At 36.1% G+C, this 18,681-nt stretch overlaps 1 protein-coding gene and 1 pseudogene across 1 annotated transcript; one reads left to right on the top strand and one right to left on the bottom strand.

The window, feature by feature from the left end:
- Nucleotides 1-1,943: 1,943 nt before the first annotated feature.
- Nucleotides 1,944-11,098, bottom strand: LOC147291118 (Sec23/Sec24 protein transport family protein). The gene is made up of 11 exons (XM_086236864.1): nt 10,046-11,098; nt 8,927-9,088; nt 8,053-8,195; nt 6,928-7,003; nt 6,673-6,848; nt 6,495-6,576; nt 5,696-5,773; nt 4,331-4,492; nt 3,944-4,207; nt 2,901-3,005; nt 1,944-2,286 (listed from the first exon to the last, which is right to left on the bottom strand). The coding sequence occupies exons 1-11, from the start codon at nt 10,940-10,942 to the stop codon at nt 2,146-2,148; spliced, it is 2,286 nt and encodes a 761-aa protein (XP_086092990.1). The 5' UTR covers nt 10,943-11,098; the 3' UTR covers nt 1,944-2,145.
- Nucleotides 11,099-16,668: 5,570 nt separating this feature from the next.
- On the top strand, nt 16,669-17,596 carry LOC147291119 (uncharacterized; annotated as a pseudogene).
- Nucleotides 17,597-18,681: the final 1,085 nt, after the last annotated feature.

The following is an 18,681-nucleotide window of genomic DNA, read 5'->3' on the forward strand; positions in this document are numbered from 1 at the left end:
GATAGGATTGGTGTGGTACCAGCCAAATATACTCCGATCGATGATAAAGTCAATGAAGTATAAATGAGGGTGTTTGGGCAAGAACAAGTGATGAACTTGAAAGAATATGAAAGAACAATGTAAGATCTTCTGGGTTATTCTCAAGTTCTTGTGTATAGTTCCTTCCTTTGTGCATATAAGTGGGTTTATATAGGCAAATGCAGAGGTAAGGGCTAAGTTACTAGCATGAGGATGAACGGATGAGGATATGCCACGTCATCAGTCAGGAACAACAGCATGCACAACTACCAAGTGCTTTTGCATTCAATGCTGCATTGAATGCAAGCATGACTTGGTCAAGTGGAGTGCCCTAATAGTCATGGCTAAGAGCTTGGTTGTCAAGTCTGACTGATGGTCATGTCAAGTGCACTTGAGTATGGCGGTTCATCCTAACTGGATATTCTAGAATAGTGGTAATATGTCATGCCAAGCCGAACACATGTACCAATGTCTCCATATGTTGATATGAAATCCTTGAGTGATCGGATCGGGAAGACTTTGTGGATGAGTCAAGCTGAACTGATCAAGTGAAGGTGTAGATATTCTTTCAAATATAAAACAGCTGTGATCAAAGATAGGACAACACTTGGATCCGAGTTGAACTAAAGATGGCCAGAAAAGATGATCTCTCAAATTTGGTGAATCTTGATATCAGTTTGGATCGGACATGGATCTCCTGAAGATAAGAGCCGAACCCAAGTGTACACACTGTTTGTATTGTTGAGCTGGCATAATGACATGGATAGTTTGGTCTGACCAAGTTGACCGTTGAAAAGTCAGAACAAAAAATGAGGCTGGATGTGCCATGTGTTAGTTTGTGATTGGTTGTTGAATCCATGTGTAGTTATCCACAAAGACCTCTAATATTACTTTTTAACTATAAGTTATCAAAGAACAAACAAGGTTTATGGCAGCAGCAGCCACTGGCCTTGCAAATATTCCTGTTATAAAATGATGAGCAACAAATTATGAAGAATAACACCTCAAAATGTAATTTAAAGGAAGTGCCTTCCATTTATTAATTCCAGCAAGCGGGGGAAGCAAGAAGGGCGCCCAATATGCACACTCCATATATTCACGAGGGCCTTCACCACAAAGGAGATAATGACGGTTAAGAATAACGGATTTGGATCATTTATTTGTTTTTACTTAATTTTGAATTCTAACTATGCATTATATATTCGATGATGTTTTTTATTGACTTTTAATCCTAAACATGTATTATACATCCAAGTGTGTGAGCAAAAGAGAAAATGAATTTACAAACACTTTTTGAGTGTGTTTGTGCGGGAGAGAGTTTATATTTATACATTTATTATCGTTAGATTTGTAATCAATGACTAGTATTAAAACAAGTAAAAACATTAGTGGGATAACACCTCAAAAAGACAACCTCATTAGGATGATCTCACTACACTAATGATAAAACTAAATTTGACATTCTGCCTTATTTTATTAAATAAAAGTGAAAATGGAAAGCATTAGACTATTAGTGAACTAAAATTAGACAATTATTTTAAAAGGCAACAAAAACATAAAAAAAAAAAAAAAGATAAGAAATCCTACAACAAAATTGGTTGTTTATTCGAGCCACATCAAGAATAAGAAAGATTGCAGTTGTTGAATAACCTATTTGAAAAGACTATAGATTTACCCATAATACACCTAAGTTCGATCCCCCTTTCCCTTCAACAAAAAAATAAAATAAAATAAGGATTATCTCTAAGTGAAAAATTGTGAGCATGCCTTTTAGTAAACACATATTTTACAATTCAAAACAAGGGACTTGGCCAAACCCTACTCTGCCAAATTCGGATAGAACCAATGCTCCGACAGCGTTATTGATCAATTCCATGATGAATACAATTTCACAATTCAACATGCTTGGAGAGTGTTGATACATGTTAGAACTGGGTTTTGCATTCAATGGCTACTTGAACATTCTAATTGGATAAATTCATTTAATTTTTATCATCCAAACAAGCGTTTGTAACTTTGTATAATAAGGAGCTCAAACCAAAACAAAATTTGAATTGAGTGATATGCACTACTGTACAAGCAATTGGAAAACAAATGATACAAAACTGCAGGATACCCCCTTGTACATTATTGAACTACTAATCTCTGGAGATGGTCCAAGAAGACTTCAAAACCGACATCATCTGTAAAGATGATATCCCCTCCCGGATGCGGAGCTTCACTGTTGTAAGTAGCAGAAGGATTCAACTTTGCCAAGAGAAAACGGGCCTGCATAAGTACATAAATGAAGTAGATTAGTGATAACAAACTGTACTTTAAAATGCATAGATGTATTATATTTGTCAGGTTTCGTACATTACTATGAAATTGTCACCTCAACAACCAAGCATCTAACTAAATACCCTAGTAGGTGATCAAATGAAACACAAGTTTACAGTTATATAAATTTTTTTTTTTTTTTCGCGGCGAACAGTTATTTAACTATGACTCGGTGCCAAAACATGCAAAGATGACAATAGATTACTCAAAACATCAACACCTCAGACACAACATTGGAAAAGAATAAATAGGTCCTCTAATTATCAGTGCTCAGAAATCTAATTCTTATCAGTCTATAAATCATCAAAAGAGACATGGTCCAAAAGAAAGCAACGCAACAAAGGGGCCTGCTCATATATTAGGGACGAGTTGCTATGCCACAACTGCAAGTCTGGAAACAAAACCTGACTGGCTGACTTCCCTTATTAATTGAGGGCCCAACTGAACCATCAGGGGCATAATTAAGGAGGGGAGAGGAATAAAAGTTAGCCACGGTACTGCAGAAATACATGTTGTTTGTTTAACATCAAGCAGATTAAGATTATAGACAGTGCCGGAATTACCTGAGAACCATGCTGATCACAAATCACTACGCGAGGTACTGGAAATCTTTCCTTGATTATACCATCTGCATCATCGTGAGGAGCTTGTAACAATTGAGCAAATGCCTGCAAGCAGAGATTAATTTTAGTGGACTTATAATATTTTTGAAGAAAGAGCTTTGCTAGCAATAGCATTTAACCTTCTACTACTGCCAGAATTAAGAGCAACAATTTTCTTCCAGGATCTTTATTTGTTTGATGTAAAAGTAAATAAAAATAAAACAAAACAGAATCTTGCTGACCACTTGCAAACCATCATTAGATGGGATAAGAGCAACAAAATATACGACCATGCAACATAAAGACACTATTTATGGAAGGCATTTACAAACAAATGGTCACCCAAATAAAACTAAAAATACTTTTTATGAAATGGATACAAGGACAAAAGATATATAAACCATCACCCCAAAAGCAAATTGTGAATCCAAGATAGGTAATGTCCTATGCACAAATAAGTAACATGAGACCAAGAGATAAGTAGGTCACATTTTTTCTTTTGGAAGATAAGCCACACCGGTCATGGAGTTTTGGTCTCTTTTACCCCAGAAAAAATACAACAAATACAGTTTTAGACAATTATCGGAGGCAGTTGAATATTTGCTATGAAAGCGCAAGACAAGGAAATTTCCAGGACTGCATAGATCATAAAATAATCAAGGGGTAATAGTGCCAATACTTGTTTATATACAGGTCAGTCTACTATCTCTAGGCTGGGTCATCTCTAACCCAAGGGAGTAAATTCAGTAACTAGTTGTAATGCTTTGTTAACTTTGGATCTAAAACCAATAATCTAATGTATGTCTATACAAAATTAAATTGGGTCAGAATTTTTTCAATAGCAAAAAGAACAAGACATCTAAATCTTTCAGTTGCTGGATGTCTGGGTGCAACACTCTTCATATTGATGTAATGGAAAAGCCTTCACACATTTTAGGCTTGAAGCATAGACCCCAAGGAAAATACATGCTGTTCAGATCAATTTCAATGTTGCAAAAGATTACCTGATGTTCGGGCAGATCCTGATATCCTGCTTTTCGCCACTGAGCAATAGTTGAGCCATGAAAAATAACAACAGTAAAGTAGGAGTCTAAAAGCAGAATCCTATCAGCCGCAATGGCAGCAACATCAAGAAGTGCTGGTTCTGGGCCTGAATGAAATGAATATGAAATCAATGAAGGCTGAATCATCACAACTGAGTTGGCAACATTTTCCCGGTTTAGGATCATTCTGAAGTATGCAGTCTCATCTGGGCTGTTGTTAAAAACCTGTAACACAATTTCACCTAACTTTAATCACAGGATCTCTAAAATAGCATATAACAATGATAATAACAGAGCTGAAATTTAGAAGACGGCCAGGAAACATGAAAGAAAAATAGACGTATATACCTGGACAAACTGAGAACGTCGTAAATGAAATATAAATTGAGGGAAAATTGAAAACCGTGGAGATAAGCTGAAAGAAGAAGGGGTGTCCTTTTGGTAATCTCCAAATCGAGAACACATATGTATCAATGTTTTATCCAACCATCTTATAGGGTCAAACTCTGCCTGCATACCACCAATGGAAACAATTCATGAAATGGCACAAGATTCACGAATATTTCATTCAATTCATATCTTAGAAAATAAAATGTGATGTAAAAAATATAAGGTTCTGAAAAATCACTTTTTATGATATCAACTCAAATATTATGACTAAAATGATCAGACTTTTTAGAAATTCTTTACCACATCAGATATGTAAATAAAAATGAAGTACTATAGCAATATGCCATTGTTAGGCACTGATGCTTGTCTCTGCTCATTTCCTTCATCAGTCACCTTGTCTCATAGTGGGTATGGTATAGAGCACAACTATTTCAAAAGCAGAAATTACATAATCAATAATGAATTGACGGATTAGGGGAATTTGGGGAACAGTACTTAAATTGTGATGACACAGAAGCTTAGATACATTGACGTCCAAGCAAGAATAGACAACAAAACAAAGTATAATGTAACATATTCCTGACTACATGGAAGGAAATCACATGGTTAAACGCACTGGTTCAACAGCTGTCTGAGAACACTGAAAAAACGCTGGAAATTCACAATTGTTAAGGCAAAGGCAGGGTTGTATGCATGCTTCACTCTTGACTTCTGTTTACAGAAAATCATGATCTAATGGGAATTCTTCATAAGAAAACATGATGGTTCAAAGTGTTTCAGGTCACTTATAAATTATTAGGTTTGAAGGGTCTTCAATACGATGGTTCCGTGCAATTTAAAAAGTTGTACAAGAGTTTAAGTACAACTAGAGAATAGGGAAGAAAGGTGGTACTCTTGGTTTATAAATCAAGTTGCAACCTACCCACGAGAAAATGAGGCACAAAATCCATATAATCCCTGGATAGCTGCTACAGCTTAATCCAGAAACTATGAAACATTACCATCTTAACTTCATGATATTCATGTTCCAAGTTTAAATTTTCTTCTTTTCCTAGTATTAGTATGTTAAATTCAGCTTGTATTTACCCTTGCTTGTGTGTATTTGTGTGTGTGTGTGAGAGAGAGAGAGAGAGAGAGACAGACAGACAGGCAGACATAGAGAGAGAGAGACAGAGACAGAGAGAGATCAGGGGATGTAAAAAATCAGCAGCATCATTTTCAATCGGAAATTTACAAAACATAAAACCAAATATTTGTATTCCACAAATTTAGGTTCAAGACCTGAGATTCTAGCATAAAAAGGCATGTAGTACCAAAGATTACCTCAGTTTCCATTTTGAAAGAAACTAGGCGTGCCATGACTACAGCAGCTGCTTCTTGGTCAAACCCAGCAATCAAGTCCTATAGTATAATACAGTCACTTCAGATTGCAATTTAAAAACAACAAATGGATACTTGAGGAAAGCAAAACCATATTCGAGAAGCAGCAACAAGTAGCATGTAATCCCACATTGCATCAATACCAATACAAATCTGTACAAGAATAGATATCTCCATTCATAATCACTAAAAACCTAAAGCAATGAAATTAAGGAGCTAAAAATGTCCAAAGGAAAAATTACAAATCCAATTAATTTAAATGAGAGAGAGATCTGCATGCTGTATTTCCAGGCAGTTTCACAAGGGAAGAAAAAGAATTTCCTTAAAAGTATGACATGGAGCAAAATGCCCATGGGTTGCACCCCCTAGGCTCTTTTGAAAAAATGATTACTTCTCAAAGAAAAGAAAATATGGACATGAAATGTCAAATAAAATATACTTGAAAACACTGTATATGGTTGTAGAGCCACTTACTGCAACACCCACATCTGCAGCCTTTTAATAACTTATTGCAGACTTTTCGTGCATGCTTTTGAGGTGGTGGCAATCACACCTCATCGTACCTCTCATTAATGTCATGGTTCTATATCTGTAAACTACTTTAACAATAAAGGTGCCTAACTCAAGCCTCTTTCATAGGTATAATATTTTAGGTCGATGTCACTAACCCTGCCATGCAGTTAATAGTTTCTTTGCAAACAAAATAAATTATCCATCATATATTGAGGACAGCAAAACTTGCCTGTATAATTCCAGGTCCAGCAACCCATCTTCTCGAAAGGGTGGTAACACGAAGTCTCATTTGACCACTATAATGCTGATAACTGAGGCAAAGTATCAATAATAAGTTAACATATTTCCTTCTATCATAGGCACAACTGAAAAATAATTACTCAAGTTTGTGAGCATGGAGATCATACTAAGTAAGAAATTGGAAGTAAAACTGATTGCTAGCGGGTTGAACAGTGGCATCAGGGATTTCCTTCTTAACAATTTCAAAAATTAGACACAAAGATGTAGCTTTGTCGAGGCCACACATCTTCCATGCACTTGTACTCCCCTGACCAACAACCGTGTCGGAGCACAAAGGACCTTTCTGCACAATGTCACCAATACAAAGGTAAAAAAACACATCCACCATTAATGACAGATCATTGAAATGCTATGAACTATACCTTTTCAAGAGACGCACAAGGACCAATAATGCCCTGAACTTTGACATCTTTTGAGCAGTTTATCTCAAATATACCACTGCATAGAAGATCAAAAACCAGAATGGCAAACAAGATTTATCACATGTTTAAGAACCCACAATTAGAACAGACAAAGAAATGAGAAAAATTAAGCTCAGCATCAGCAGTCCGTCCATACGTCCACTCGGAGTCTGGGACAATACAAGACCATTCTTCTAAGGAACATTATATGAATACTTATTGGAGTTGATGTCAGGATATGAAGCATTTTGTTATAACTTAAATTAATGCATTTGCTTTTCAAAATAGTATCTTATGATCAGTATCTAGCTAGATGTAGGCAATGCAAATATTAATAGCAAGACAAATTACTAATTTAAGGTAACATGCTTTTGATAAACTGGGTGAAAGCATATAGAGTCACTGTGCAAGGTAATGTCAGGCAAAAGGAGACATTATGTTGCAATGCACATAGCAAGCACATACATAGCATCAAATATACATTCTAAGAAAGCAAAAGTACAAAGAAACCACATAACACGTCAATGCAACAACAAGAAAAACACATATAATTTTGTTGAAGTAAATTACAAAATGTGTTTTGAGAATAAATTGGGGGTTTTAAACAATCCGCTACGTGCACCCAGTCATTTTGGATCAGAAGGAGCTCTTCTTCCGAGTCTTTTAAGGAGTTTAGGAACCGTCTTTTACTGTAATTTTATAGGTGTTGTTGGTGTTCTGACCTCCTTTGAAATTAACCTCTGGTTATGTTCTTTTTGTATCTCTCTCTCTATCTCTCTCTCTCTCTCTCTCTCTCTCTCTCTCTCTCTCTCTCTCTCTCTCTCTCTCTCTCTCTCTCTTGAATAAAACTTACTTATCATAAAATAAAAAATTACCAGCGAGAAGAGTCAGTTTTTGATTCTCACCAAATTCAAATATTCATTGTAAGAAAGCAAAAGTATAGTGAAGACATATAAACATTGACAATACAAAGAAAAAAAACAATTGTTAAATGATTTTTTTAGAACAGCTGGAAAAAGTTCATAGTGAAACTTGATAAGAAACAGGAGCAATTTTTCATTTTGAGATTGACCCACGAAACCATACTTTGATGATAAACCAAGCTCATAATCACCCGACTGGAAAACACGTTTAAGAGAATCCTTAAACACCGAATGGCCAAAACTTTCTGCAAGCACAACCAGTCCGCCAGTCCTTTCAACTGCAATTTTAAGTTCAGCAATCCCCACCTGAAAGAGAATGCATCATGCAAAAGAAACATGAAATAACTTTAAGCGGATAGGAAAAAAAACACACAAACAAATAAGTCCCTGAATTTAATCCATGGAACCCAAGCCCACAAGCTCAAGAAGCCAAACAAATTATTTAACTTCAAATCATGGGATCATGACTAGTCCGCAACGCACAACATCCTCCCCTTCCATCCCAATCAAAAAGAACATATTACCCACCCCCTTTGGTAATAGAGAAGAAGAATTGGCTTCACTGTGGAACATAATTAAATTCCTTACTTCCCTTTGGGCTTCCTTGTCTAAATATTGTAAGGATGTCCCCTTTAGTTTGATATATCTGGATTGGTTTGCTACTTTGGACTAAGTATTTGTTTGGTTTGGTATGGTTATGGTTTTGTTTAGTCGGGCTCTGTTTGTTTCTTAGTTGGAGTGCTCTCGTTGCCCATCTTGTTCTATTATTTTCTTCTCTTACTTTAATTAAATTCTTGTTTCTGATAAAAACAAACATGCTTATTACACTTTCTTTTAATAATATATACATAAATGTACTATACATAAATGTACTATTGATTCATATAAGGGAAAGAAACGAAATTAATTAGATAATCCTTCTTAAGCCAATAGTGAACACTAGAGAAGTGATCAGCTGACCATTAGCACTATCTATTAAACACATATCTGATAGGTAAACACTACAGAAACAGTAGAGAAAAAAAAGTGGAAAAAACCTGGTCAAGGGCACAAGCAAAAAGATCAAGCACATGTCCTTGATGTACAAGCTGCTTTGAAAGCCCCTCATAGAATTTCACGGCTTTATGAAAATGCTGGGCAGAATCTTTATCCAGGTCCTTATGAGAACGAATTGGTTCAGATAAGTTTTTCGACACAATCTGGAAAATATAGACAATGAACAACTCAGTAGATCTTCAATAACTACTAAAAATAACTGCTAAAAGCCATTGAGGTATATTAACAGTAAATATTCAGAAAATAGGTCCAAAAAAAACATAGAGTTTACAACCACTTATTTATTATACAGGTAAGCATGAATTGCCAAAATGCTACAGTAAAAGAAACATCAACTGCTACATGGTTAGCCACCTAAAAATTGTCAACGCAACCTGTTAAATTAAATTTTTGAAGAAAAAAACTTCTAAAATCAAGAACTCCATAAATAAAGCATATTGCATATAGAATAGGCATCCCAAAGATAAAGACAAGTTAAACAGTCATGGAGGTGGTATGTCCAACCATCACATTGGACCTTTAGACCATATCAATGGAAGAAAGGGAAGGGAGAGAGGTGACGAATTAGATTGGTCAAGGTAGTTCCACTTGCAGTGTGATACCCACTAAGGGCAATAAAAGTAAAAAAGATCAGGAGTTCAGGGCATCCTTAACCCCACAGTTATTTGTAATGTATGTTGAGCACAATAACAAATATGCTAAAATGTCATAGCAAACACGCACTACCAAAATCGCATCCCATCAACTGCCAATCTTTCATTAGTAAGCATTTGTAGTAGCCCTGTTTTTATTTTCTCCAATCACTGTGGCAAAGTAACAAAACTATAAGCACACTGAAGGACCAAAAAAAAAAAAAAAATGGTTCTCTTCTCATGAATTCTAATAATCCCAACCAGCAGCAAAACTGAAATACCTTGTGAGGCAATCCATAGTAATGGGCCACAAGCTTCCAACCAACCATGAACCACACTACAATTCTCTATCTAATCTATATCTAAGTTTCTAAGGTAACAATATTATTGATTACTAGCAGTGATCTTTGTAGCAAAAACCACTAGTATCCAAGTTTCTAAGAAAACAAAAATGGTAGAAATTCTTACAGCGCCCTGGCCTTCCGTGGATGGCCCGCCAATAAACGCCATTATCCTGGCTCCGGACCCAGGCACGCAAGATCCCAACAAGCTGGCGGCAACACTGAGAGCCGTGCTGGTGCACCTGGTGGCCCGCTGATCCGCCGGCACAGGCCAAGGGTCCTTTTGCAACTCCTCCAACACCGAATTCAGCGCAAACTCGCAGTCGGACGCCGGCAACAGAAACCGCGCAATGCTCTCGGTGGTCAAGCCGTCCCGGGGACCAGCAATAACCCCGGTGGCCGGCTTCGGCTTCTTGAGAAAAAAGCTCATCTGCTCGAGCAGCTGATCCTTGTTGACTTCCTTCGACCCTTTGAAAACATAAGTCTTGGGAATGCTCGAGAACCCCAATTCGTGGACGTGGACGAAGCTCCCGAAGGTGATGAGCCCGACGAGGGAGTGATCGGGGAGGAGACCCAGAGCCTGAGACAAAGCCGACTTGAGAAACGAGAGCTCCTCCTCGATCATACACGTGTCGACGACGAAGATGAAGACCGGAGGCGAGATGGGTTTTTCGAGAGCCGAGTCGTACTCGATTGTGGTGTACTGGGGGAAGAGCTCGGCGGGGAGGTTCTCGTCGGAGATGGAGGCGTAGTGGGGGGGGAAGTGGTTGCGGGTGAAGCAGAAGACGCAGATCCAGATCTTGGCGGCGTAATCGACAGTGGAGAAGGGGTTGAGGACGGAGCGGCAGGTGCGGCAGCGGAGGGGGGAGTAGGGGAGGACCGGCATGGAGGGGAAGGGCCGGATTGGGGTGTAGACGGCGGAGACGGGGACGACGCTGTTGGTGGCCTCTTGCTTCGTGCCTGGGATCACGTTCCACGGCATGCGGACGCCGTCTTGGGATTCGAGGTCCAGGAATTCACTCATTTTGGATGAGACTGAGGAGAGTCAGGTGTGTGGTTTGAGAAGAATTGAAGGTTGGTTTGGTAGTTGGTTATGGTGGGAAGTGGGAAGTGGGAAGTGGGAATTCTCCGTTTCTTTTCTGTCCAGAAAGACCAGAAAGGAAAAGGAGGAAGACGAAGGAATGGGCCAATGTTAAGGAATGATGAAGCCCATTTGGCTTATTTGGGTTATTCGAACTGGATAGTGACTAAAGAATTTCTATTGTATACAAACTAAACTACTATAGATAATTAGGCTCGAGTTTTCTAAAAAAATAGTTTTTAAATAAAAATTGATGGTGTTTTAAAATTTAAAGTAAATTATTATAAAGTTCAATTTGGACTCCTATTCCCTCTTATATCCATCTATTTAATTGAATTTTCCAGCCGGTCCACCTTATTTTCTTTCGGCCCACTTCTAATTTTTCATCCCTTCTCTGTCAATCTCTTACTCCCTCTCATTTCTCTCTCCTCACTCACGCCCAGCCACCCTTCATCCTCGATCTGTGTCGTCTCACGTGGGCTCAGAGGTTGAGCAATGATGCTAGGACGGCGTTGCGATGCCGATCTCGGAGCAGCCAGGTTCAGTGGCTTCGCTGCCACTGTCGAGCTATTGTTTTGAGTCCGATCGGCAATACCGAAACAATTTGCACTACCTTCGATGTTGGAGTCGATGTCGTTGGCCTCAGTGGCGTAAGAAGCTGAGGCCTTGCCTACAGATCTAAGACACTGCGACTTTGGCTATAGCGAATGAGAACTTGATGGGTTTGGGTCTTCTGTTGTGTTGGGGTTAACTCTTATTTTGGGGGTCTGCGTTCTTGTTTTTGTGTTTTTTTTTTTAAATTTTGGTCTTGTGGTCATGGTGGTAGTGGTGATGGGGTTAACTCAATGTCTGCAGATGATGTTTGATTGGTTCTTCTTCTAAACTATAAACTGTTGGAGAGTGAGAGAGAGAGAAAGAGAGAGAAGAAAAAAAAAAAGAGTGAAATATAGACTGAGATTGAAATTGAGAACTTGAATGGGAAAGATGATGCCCAAGTGGGTTTGGAGTCTTCTTTGATTTTGAAGAGAGATGGGATTGAGCTACCCAACCTTACAGTGAAGGAAAAGAAGGAACTTGCGTCATATGCTCATAGCTTGGGGAAGAAGCTCAAGTCCCAATTGGTGGGCAAGTCTGGTGTTACTCCCAGTGTTGCAGCTTCTTTTATAGTTTTATATAGAACCTTGAGTCCAACGAGCTTCTCAAGGTATTTGTTGGTTTGTTAACTACATTTTTTTTTTTTTGAAAATTTGTGGTGGTTCAGTTATTACCCAGTTGGGGTTTAAGGGTTTATGTCAAATTTGAGGGATTTTGTTGTGCTAGTCTGAAATGTTTGTGCTGTTATTGATGAGTGCTTCTCCTCTGCAAGTTGCATTTTCTTGGATTTGTCATAGAAATGGATTCAAGATAATTCATTTTCTTTTGCTTTTTTTTTTCTTTTCTGTCATACTAATGCTTTTCCTTTTTGGTTTCTGAATTTAGGAAATACAAGATTGCTGATTCTTATGGTTTTTGAATGCATAGGTGTAAGATTGTTGATTATAATAGTTGTGAAATGCATATGTGTTAACTTTTTTTCTCTTTGAATATCTAGTATTAATGGCTTTTGGTAAATAAATTTTGAAATCTCAAATTGATTTGATCTAAGTCATCATTCTAATAGGTGATTGTTACTGTTGTGCAGTAGCAATGGGTGATTGCTACTGCCCGGCAGTAGCAATATGTGATTGTGCTGCCGGGTAGTAACAATATATGATTGTGCTGCCGGGAAGTAGCCATAGGTGATTGTTACTGACGGACAGTAGCAATATGTGATTGTTACTGTCAGACAGTAGTAATAGGTGATTGTTACTGTCGGACAATAGCAATAGGTGATTGAAAAAGATTATGGATGCTTCATCTTGATTTGTTGTGTTTTATGATGATTATTATTTAACATATTTATGGAATGAAAAATACCTAAAATATGATTTTTTTTTTTTTTTAGTACCAATTGGCATTGAAATGAAGAAGGAAACAAAAATTGGTTTAAAAAAAAAAAAAACACTGTAGCATGCTACAGTAACGTCGTTACTGTACCACCGGATTTTTTTTAAAAAGTGGGCTGCTACAGTATTTCACTGTAGCGGGTGGGCCGGATGAACAGTAAATTTTAAAAAATGGACTTAAAAAAAATAACCTTAAAAATTTATAAGAATTGTTTTTTAATTCATTATAAAATTTTTTAATTTATAAGAAATTTTTGTAATTCATAACAAAGTCTTTTTAATTTATAAAAAAATCTTTCTAATTTATAATAAAGTCCTTTTTTATTTGAAATGTATTTTCTCTTTTAGAATATAGAGTGAATTTTATAGAAGCTGCATGTTAAGTTTTAGAGTCCATTAATTATAAGGTACTAACAAAGCAAAATATTAACCAAAACCACTCAATCTATTGTTATTAATTTGCGGACACTATATATCTACCAGCACCCCAAAATATAATATGCGAACACCTTCTAAAAGAAACACATCACAACCAAACCAACTACACCTTATTGTTAAATTTGAACAATAGGTATAGTAGAGGTTAAATAAAATGCTTGTCATGTATCCTAGAGTAATTAATTCTAAGTTTTAACTAAAACCTAATATAAAGTCGTAAAAAATAAAAATAAAAGGAGTTGATTAAAAATCTTAAATTACTATCGATTTTATCAATTTTAATTTAAAAAAAAAATTTATAAAATGGACTGAACTTTAAGTGTTCTAACAAACCATATAACCCTATTCAATTATTCATCACTGTACATCCCTTTTCAATTTTATTTTCCCTAAACACTCTCATTTTACCCCAATATAAAATACATTGAAAAAAGTTAAAGAAAAAGAACAAATAGAACCAAGCCACTGTTGCACTAAAAGAGTTTTATCGATTAAACACTGAGCCCAACCGTTATTTGTGGTTCAATAAGCAATTTGAACTATTTGTAAACCTAAACCGAACAAAACAAATGAGATCTTTGTAATGTATCATTCTCTCCTCCCAAATTGAGTTATATATATAGTTTTCGTTTTTTGTTGGGATATATTTTGATGAGGATCTTGTGAATGCCTAAATAATTCTCAATAAAACATTTTGGATAATGTATGCCTAAGCTAGTATTAATAATTGATCATCACCATGATGGCATGCAGACAACAAAAACCATCTGCATCAATTCCCATTTAGTTTAGGACAAACATTCAAAATATTAACAATATTATTAAAAAATTCAAAATATTAAGTACATTTGAAATGTTTGCTTCACACAGTTGGACTCCAAAGGACGTTGAGCCCTCCACTTGGCTTCTGCTGTGGGTCACAAGGAGATCGTTCAAGCTTTACTGTACAAATATGATGGTGCGTGCTTGCTTCACGAATGCAGCCATGAGAGGGCGAGTTGAGGTCCTCAAGGAGTTGGTGATTGCAAAGCCTGACTCTATCCAAAGGGTTGTGAATGGTACAAACAGTTTTGCACTTATGTGTTAATTAAACATAGCCAGTTGGAGTGCTTGAAACTGTTGGTGGAAGAGGTGGGTGTAAATAGCAACTTCATCAACTCAAGAGACAGTGATGGTGGTAAGACCATTCTGCAGTTGGCTTTGACGCTAAACCAGACTGAAGGTAAGCCTAATCTATGCACACCCATTTAAGAATATATTTTAAATGTACAAGGATCAAATGTAAATAATAAGGTTATTTTATAGACATATTCTGGTGCTCACTTTGCTAGTTGAATATATTAATCATCTAAATTGTCTATTTTTAATTTATTTTCCCAAAGTTATCTTGCATAATATTATGTTATATATTCTTCATGTTGTCCAAGTGTCCATTTTAACCATTAATTATTTAAAGTTTTATTTGAACATTAATGACCATAGAGCATACGTAACAAAGTTTAGGATTAATTTCAGTTCAGTACTTCAAGTTTGTTTCAAATTTCAATTTAGTACCTTATATTTAAAATCTTGCAATATCATACCTCATTTTTCTAATTTGTTGCAATATCATACCTCCGTCAGTATAACTGTTAAGAAATCTGTTAAAAGTTGAAGTGTACTTACATGACACTCCTACAATGATGACTACATATCACGTGGACTGATAACAGACCACGTCATGCCACGTACGTGGCATAAAAATAATTAAAAATCTAAAAACATAGCACATCACGCCACATAATTATTTTTAAATTTTTAGATTTTAAATTATTTTTTATGCCACATGCATGACGTATCATGTTGTCAGACCACGTGACATTCAATCAACATTGTGGGAGTGTCACGTAAGTGCCACATCATTTAACAGATTTATTAACAGTCATACTAATAGAGGTATGACATTGCAACAAATTATAAAGATCGATGATGTATAATATTGTAAGATTTTAAATATGAGGTACTAAATTGAAATTTAAAACAAACTTGAGATACTTAACTGAAATTAACCCCAAAGTTTATTAGTAGTTCACAATGATCTAAGCTAGCCAACAGGGCCGTGCCTAAGAATATGGGGCCCTGTGCAAAAATAAAAAAATGAGGCCCTTTTTATTTCTTGTAAAATGTGTATAAAATGATGTTTTTTTAATAAATTAAGGTTGTTTTTATGGCTATTCTCAAAAAGAAAGTTGTGCTTATGGCAATGAAATAAAGTTTAAGAAATGAGTTATTTTCATTTTTATTATGACAAATATGTAGTTTTTATTGTCAAAACCAAATGTATGAGAACACCAAATTCCATTATATGTATCACCAACCAAAATCTGAGGAATAAGAAGTTAAGAACCCACTATTATTTAAAAACAAAACCCAAATAATCGTTCAATAAACAAGAAAGCCCTTTTCATATCCCCATTTTATATACACTATAAACTCTAAAATTAGGTGTACTTTGGCAGAAACCTAACCCACTTATATGATCAATGCTGGTGTGAACATACCTCCAAATTAGATGCGATAGGAAACATAAAGCACAAAGGATGATTGCAAGATTTACAAAACGGATCTGGATCCTCTCTTAGATATTCTAATTTCTTAATTTTGTTAATTTTTTAATTATAGAGTGTTATGTGTCTTTTATAACATTATATAGTGCACACTCATTTAGAGTTATAATTACTAAATTAAAATAATTAAAAATAAAAAACATGTGTAATCCAACCACATAAAAGTAAAACACTTAAAAAAAAACCATAAGCTTAGCCCACCCTCCCTCCCCAACCTCTGACCCCTTTCTTTGTGTTATTAGCTATTTTTAATAAGCTTAATTATGATAGAACATATAATTATTATTTTTTTAATCAAGAATATCTTGGATTATCTTTCAGACACCAAACTAATTTCTTAGGCCGATCAAATGCTCCAACAATTAATTTTCAACAAGAAAAGTCTCATCTGTTTGTTGAGTTGGACAAATATAGGCCGCATTTCGGCATTTGTATAATTTGAATGTTTGGGTCAGGTGACTCACATCCAATATGGCACACACAGATTGAGCCCGGATCTAAAAAGCCCAAAAGTCAATTGTTAATAATCCAAATTTGGCACACCTACATTTATTTTTCAGTTGTAGTGCATGTTAAGTCTTTTGTATTTGTTTTTCAAAAAGCAAAATTTACAATTATATTATTGGACTTGTGCAGACCGTGAGATATCTACTTTCGCTACCTGTCATAAACCCAGAAGCAAATGATTTGATCACATTATTATATGTGTTGGATCAGCACATCCCTGGAGACTCCAGAAGCCTCCGATTTCAATAGATGTTGGGGGACACAAGTGACATCAGAAGATCAGAAAATAACAACGACCACCCTCACCAACCACCATCACCATCCACCACTGTTGGTCGCAACAAAGAAGTTGTGGATGAAGAAGGAGCAAAGACAAGGTGGTGGCTAAAAATGGTGAGGAAGTACTTGAAATACCCGAAAGATTGGCTGGAAAAGACACGTGGCATGCTGATGGTTGTGGCTACCGTGATCTCAACCATGACTTTCCAAGCTGCAATTAACCCACCAGGTGGTGTCTGGCAAGACAATTATACAAATAGTACCAATTTAATTGGGAATCGAGTTTGCTCCGAAGGTTCTATATGTTTTGCTGGAACTGCAATTGCAGGCTATATATCTCTGGGAAGCCGACTTCCAGATATTCATAAACTACAACACCATTGCATTTCTTTCATCTTTGAGTGTCACTCTTCTGGTTGTTAGCGGATTTCCTCTCCATAACCGGGTGTGCGCGCATGTGGCTCTTATCAATGGTTATGTGTGTCACTCTCACCTTCATGGCGCTTACCTACCTTCGTATTTTGATTTTGGTCACCCCTAATAATCGCATTTTCGATAACCTTATAAAGTTGTATAAAGTATGCTTCTGGCTTTGGATTTCATTGCTTGTGATGGTTAGTGGAATCCACACTATTCGCCTTTTCCTTTGGCTTCTGAGGTGGTTGCGGCGCAGCTGGTTCAAACATAAGATGCCTAAATGTCTCAGGAACATGGTCAGTAACAACTCCATCTTTGCACCTACAACAAATAACGAGGAGACCAATGTGCATGTTGTTGTCTAGACTATCCTTGTGTATTTTTCATTCTTGTTTGCTTGTCTGTGTTTGAATAATTAATCTAATCACTTTTTTACTATTTATGTACTATAATTCTAATAGACTAATCGAGATCTACTTGCTTAAGTGGGTTACACTTAATACACATAGATATAAAATATAAGAAAATGTGGTAAAATAGTTTTATTTTGAATGAAGTACTTACCACTGCATGTTTTGGGTTTTCAACTTAATTTTGCATGAATAATGTAACAAAGTTTCTACCTAAACGTGAAAAGCTTTGTATTAATGTCACTAAAAAGTAATTGATCTATTAATTGTTAAATTGGCTGTTGGTCCAATTAAGCAGATAATCGCCCAAAAAAAAAAAAAATCACCATAGATGGGATAATCTTTTGAAACAAAGTTTTTTTATTGATTATGTGAAATTAAGTTTTCAACAAGCTTTTCATACCCAAATGCTCTTATCCCAAGTCTCCTCCGGTAATAAAAGTTGTTAGGTTGGCATTAATTGTCCTTTTTCCATGGCATCAAGTTGGCGTGGATGATGGAGCTGGCGACCTTGGGTAGGAAGGGACAGCTGAGAAAGAGATTGATGAATTATGGTGAATAGTTTGACCATCATGCCTACTTGCTCTGCATATTTAGTTATTTACAGATGACAAAAGGGTGGGGTTGAGTTTGCATTATCGTCCCTGCTTTTTGGAGTATACGTGGGGCCTCGATATTTCTTTTTGAGATATTTTATTCAGACTTTTTATCATAAATAATTTTTCAACTTTTATTAAAACATCAAATTGGTCCACAAAATTCATTTCCACTCGATGTCATCCTTATCTTTGTCATCAAACATTAATTTTATCTCTAAACACATTTTGAAAATTCGTCAAAATTAACTCGGGATACAAAAATTCTTCAAAAATTTCGATGAATTCGTCTTGATTATTACTATTTTTATATAAAGTCACATTATCAAATTAAAGTTTAATATTCTCCAAAAAATTTGGGGAATTAGTTTGAAAATTTCAAATTTTCTGCACTTAGCTGTGAGCCTGTGACACTAAAGGTAATTGAGGTATGCTCAATAATCA

This window comes from Dryas octopetala, chromosome 3, assembly GCF_963921425.1.
Source record: "Dryas octopetala chromosome 3, drDryOcto1.1, whole genome shotgun sequence".
In the NCBI taxonomy this organism is placed as follows: Eukaryota; Viridiplantae; Streptophyta; class Magnoliopsida; order Rosales; family Rosaceae; genus Dryas; species Dryas octopetala.

Bases quoted from the DNA above. Each gene is read 5' to 3' on its own strand.
- LOC147291118 (XM_086236864.1), bottom strand. From the start codon at position 10,942: ATGAGTGAATTCCTGGACCTCGAATCCCAAGACGGCGTCCGCATGCCG. The intron at 6,577-6,672 runs GTATGATCTCCA...ACTTTGCCTCAG, and splicing joins TACTTCCAATTTCTTACTTA to TTATCAGCATTATAGTGGTC. The intron at 2,287-2,900 runs GTAATTCCGGCA...GTACTTATGCAG, and splicing joins GTGATCAGCATGGTTCTCAG to GCCCGTTTTCTCTTGGCAAA.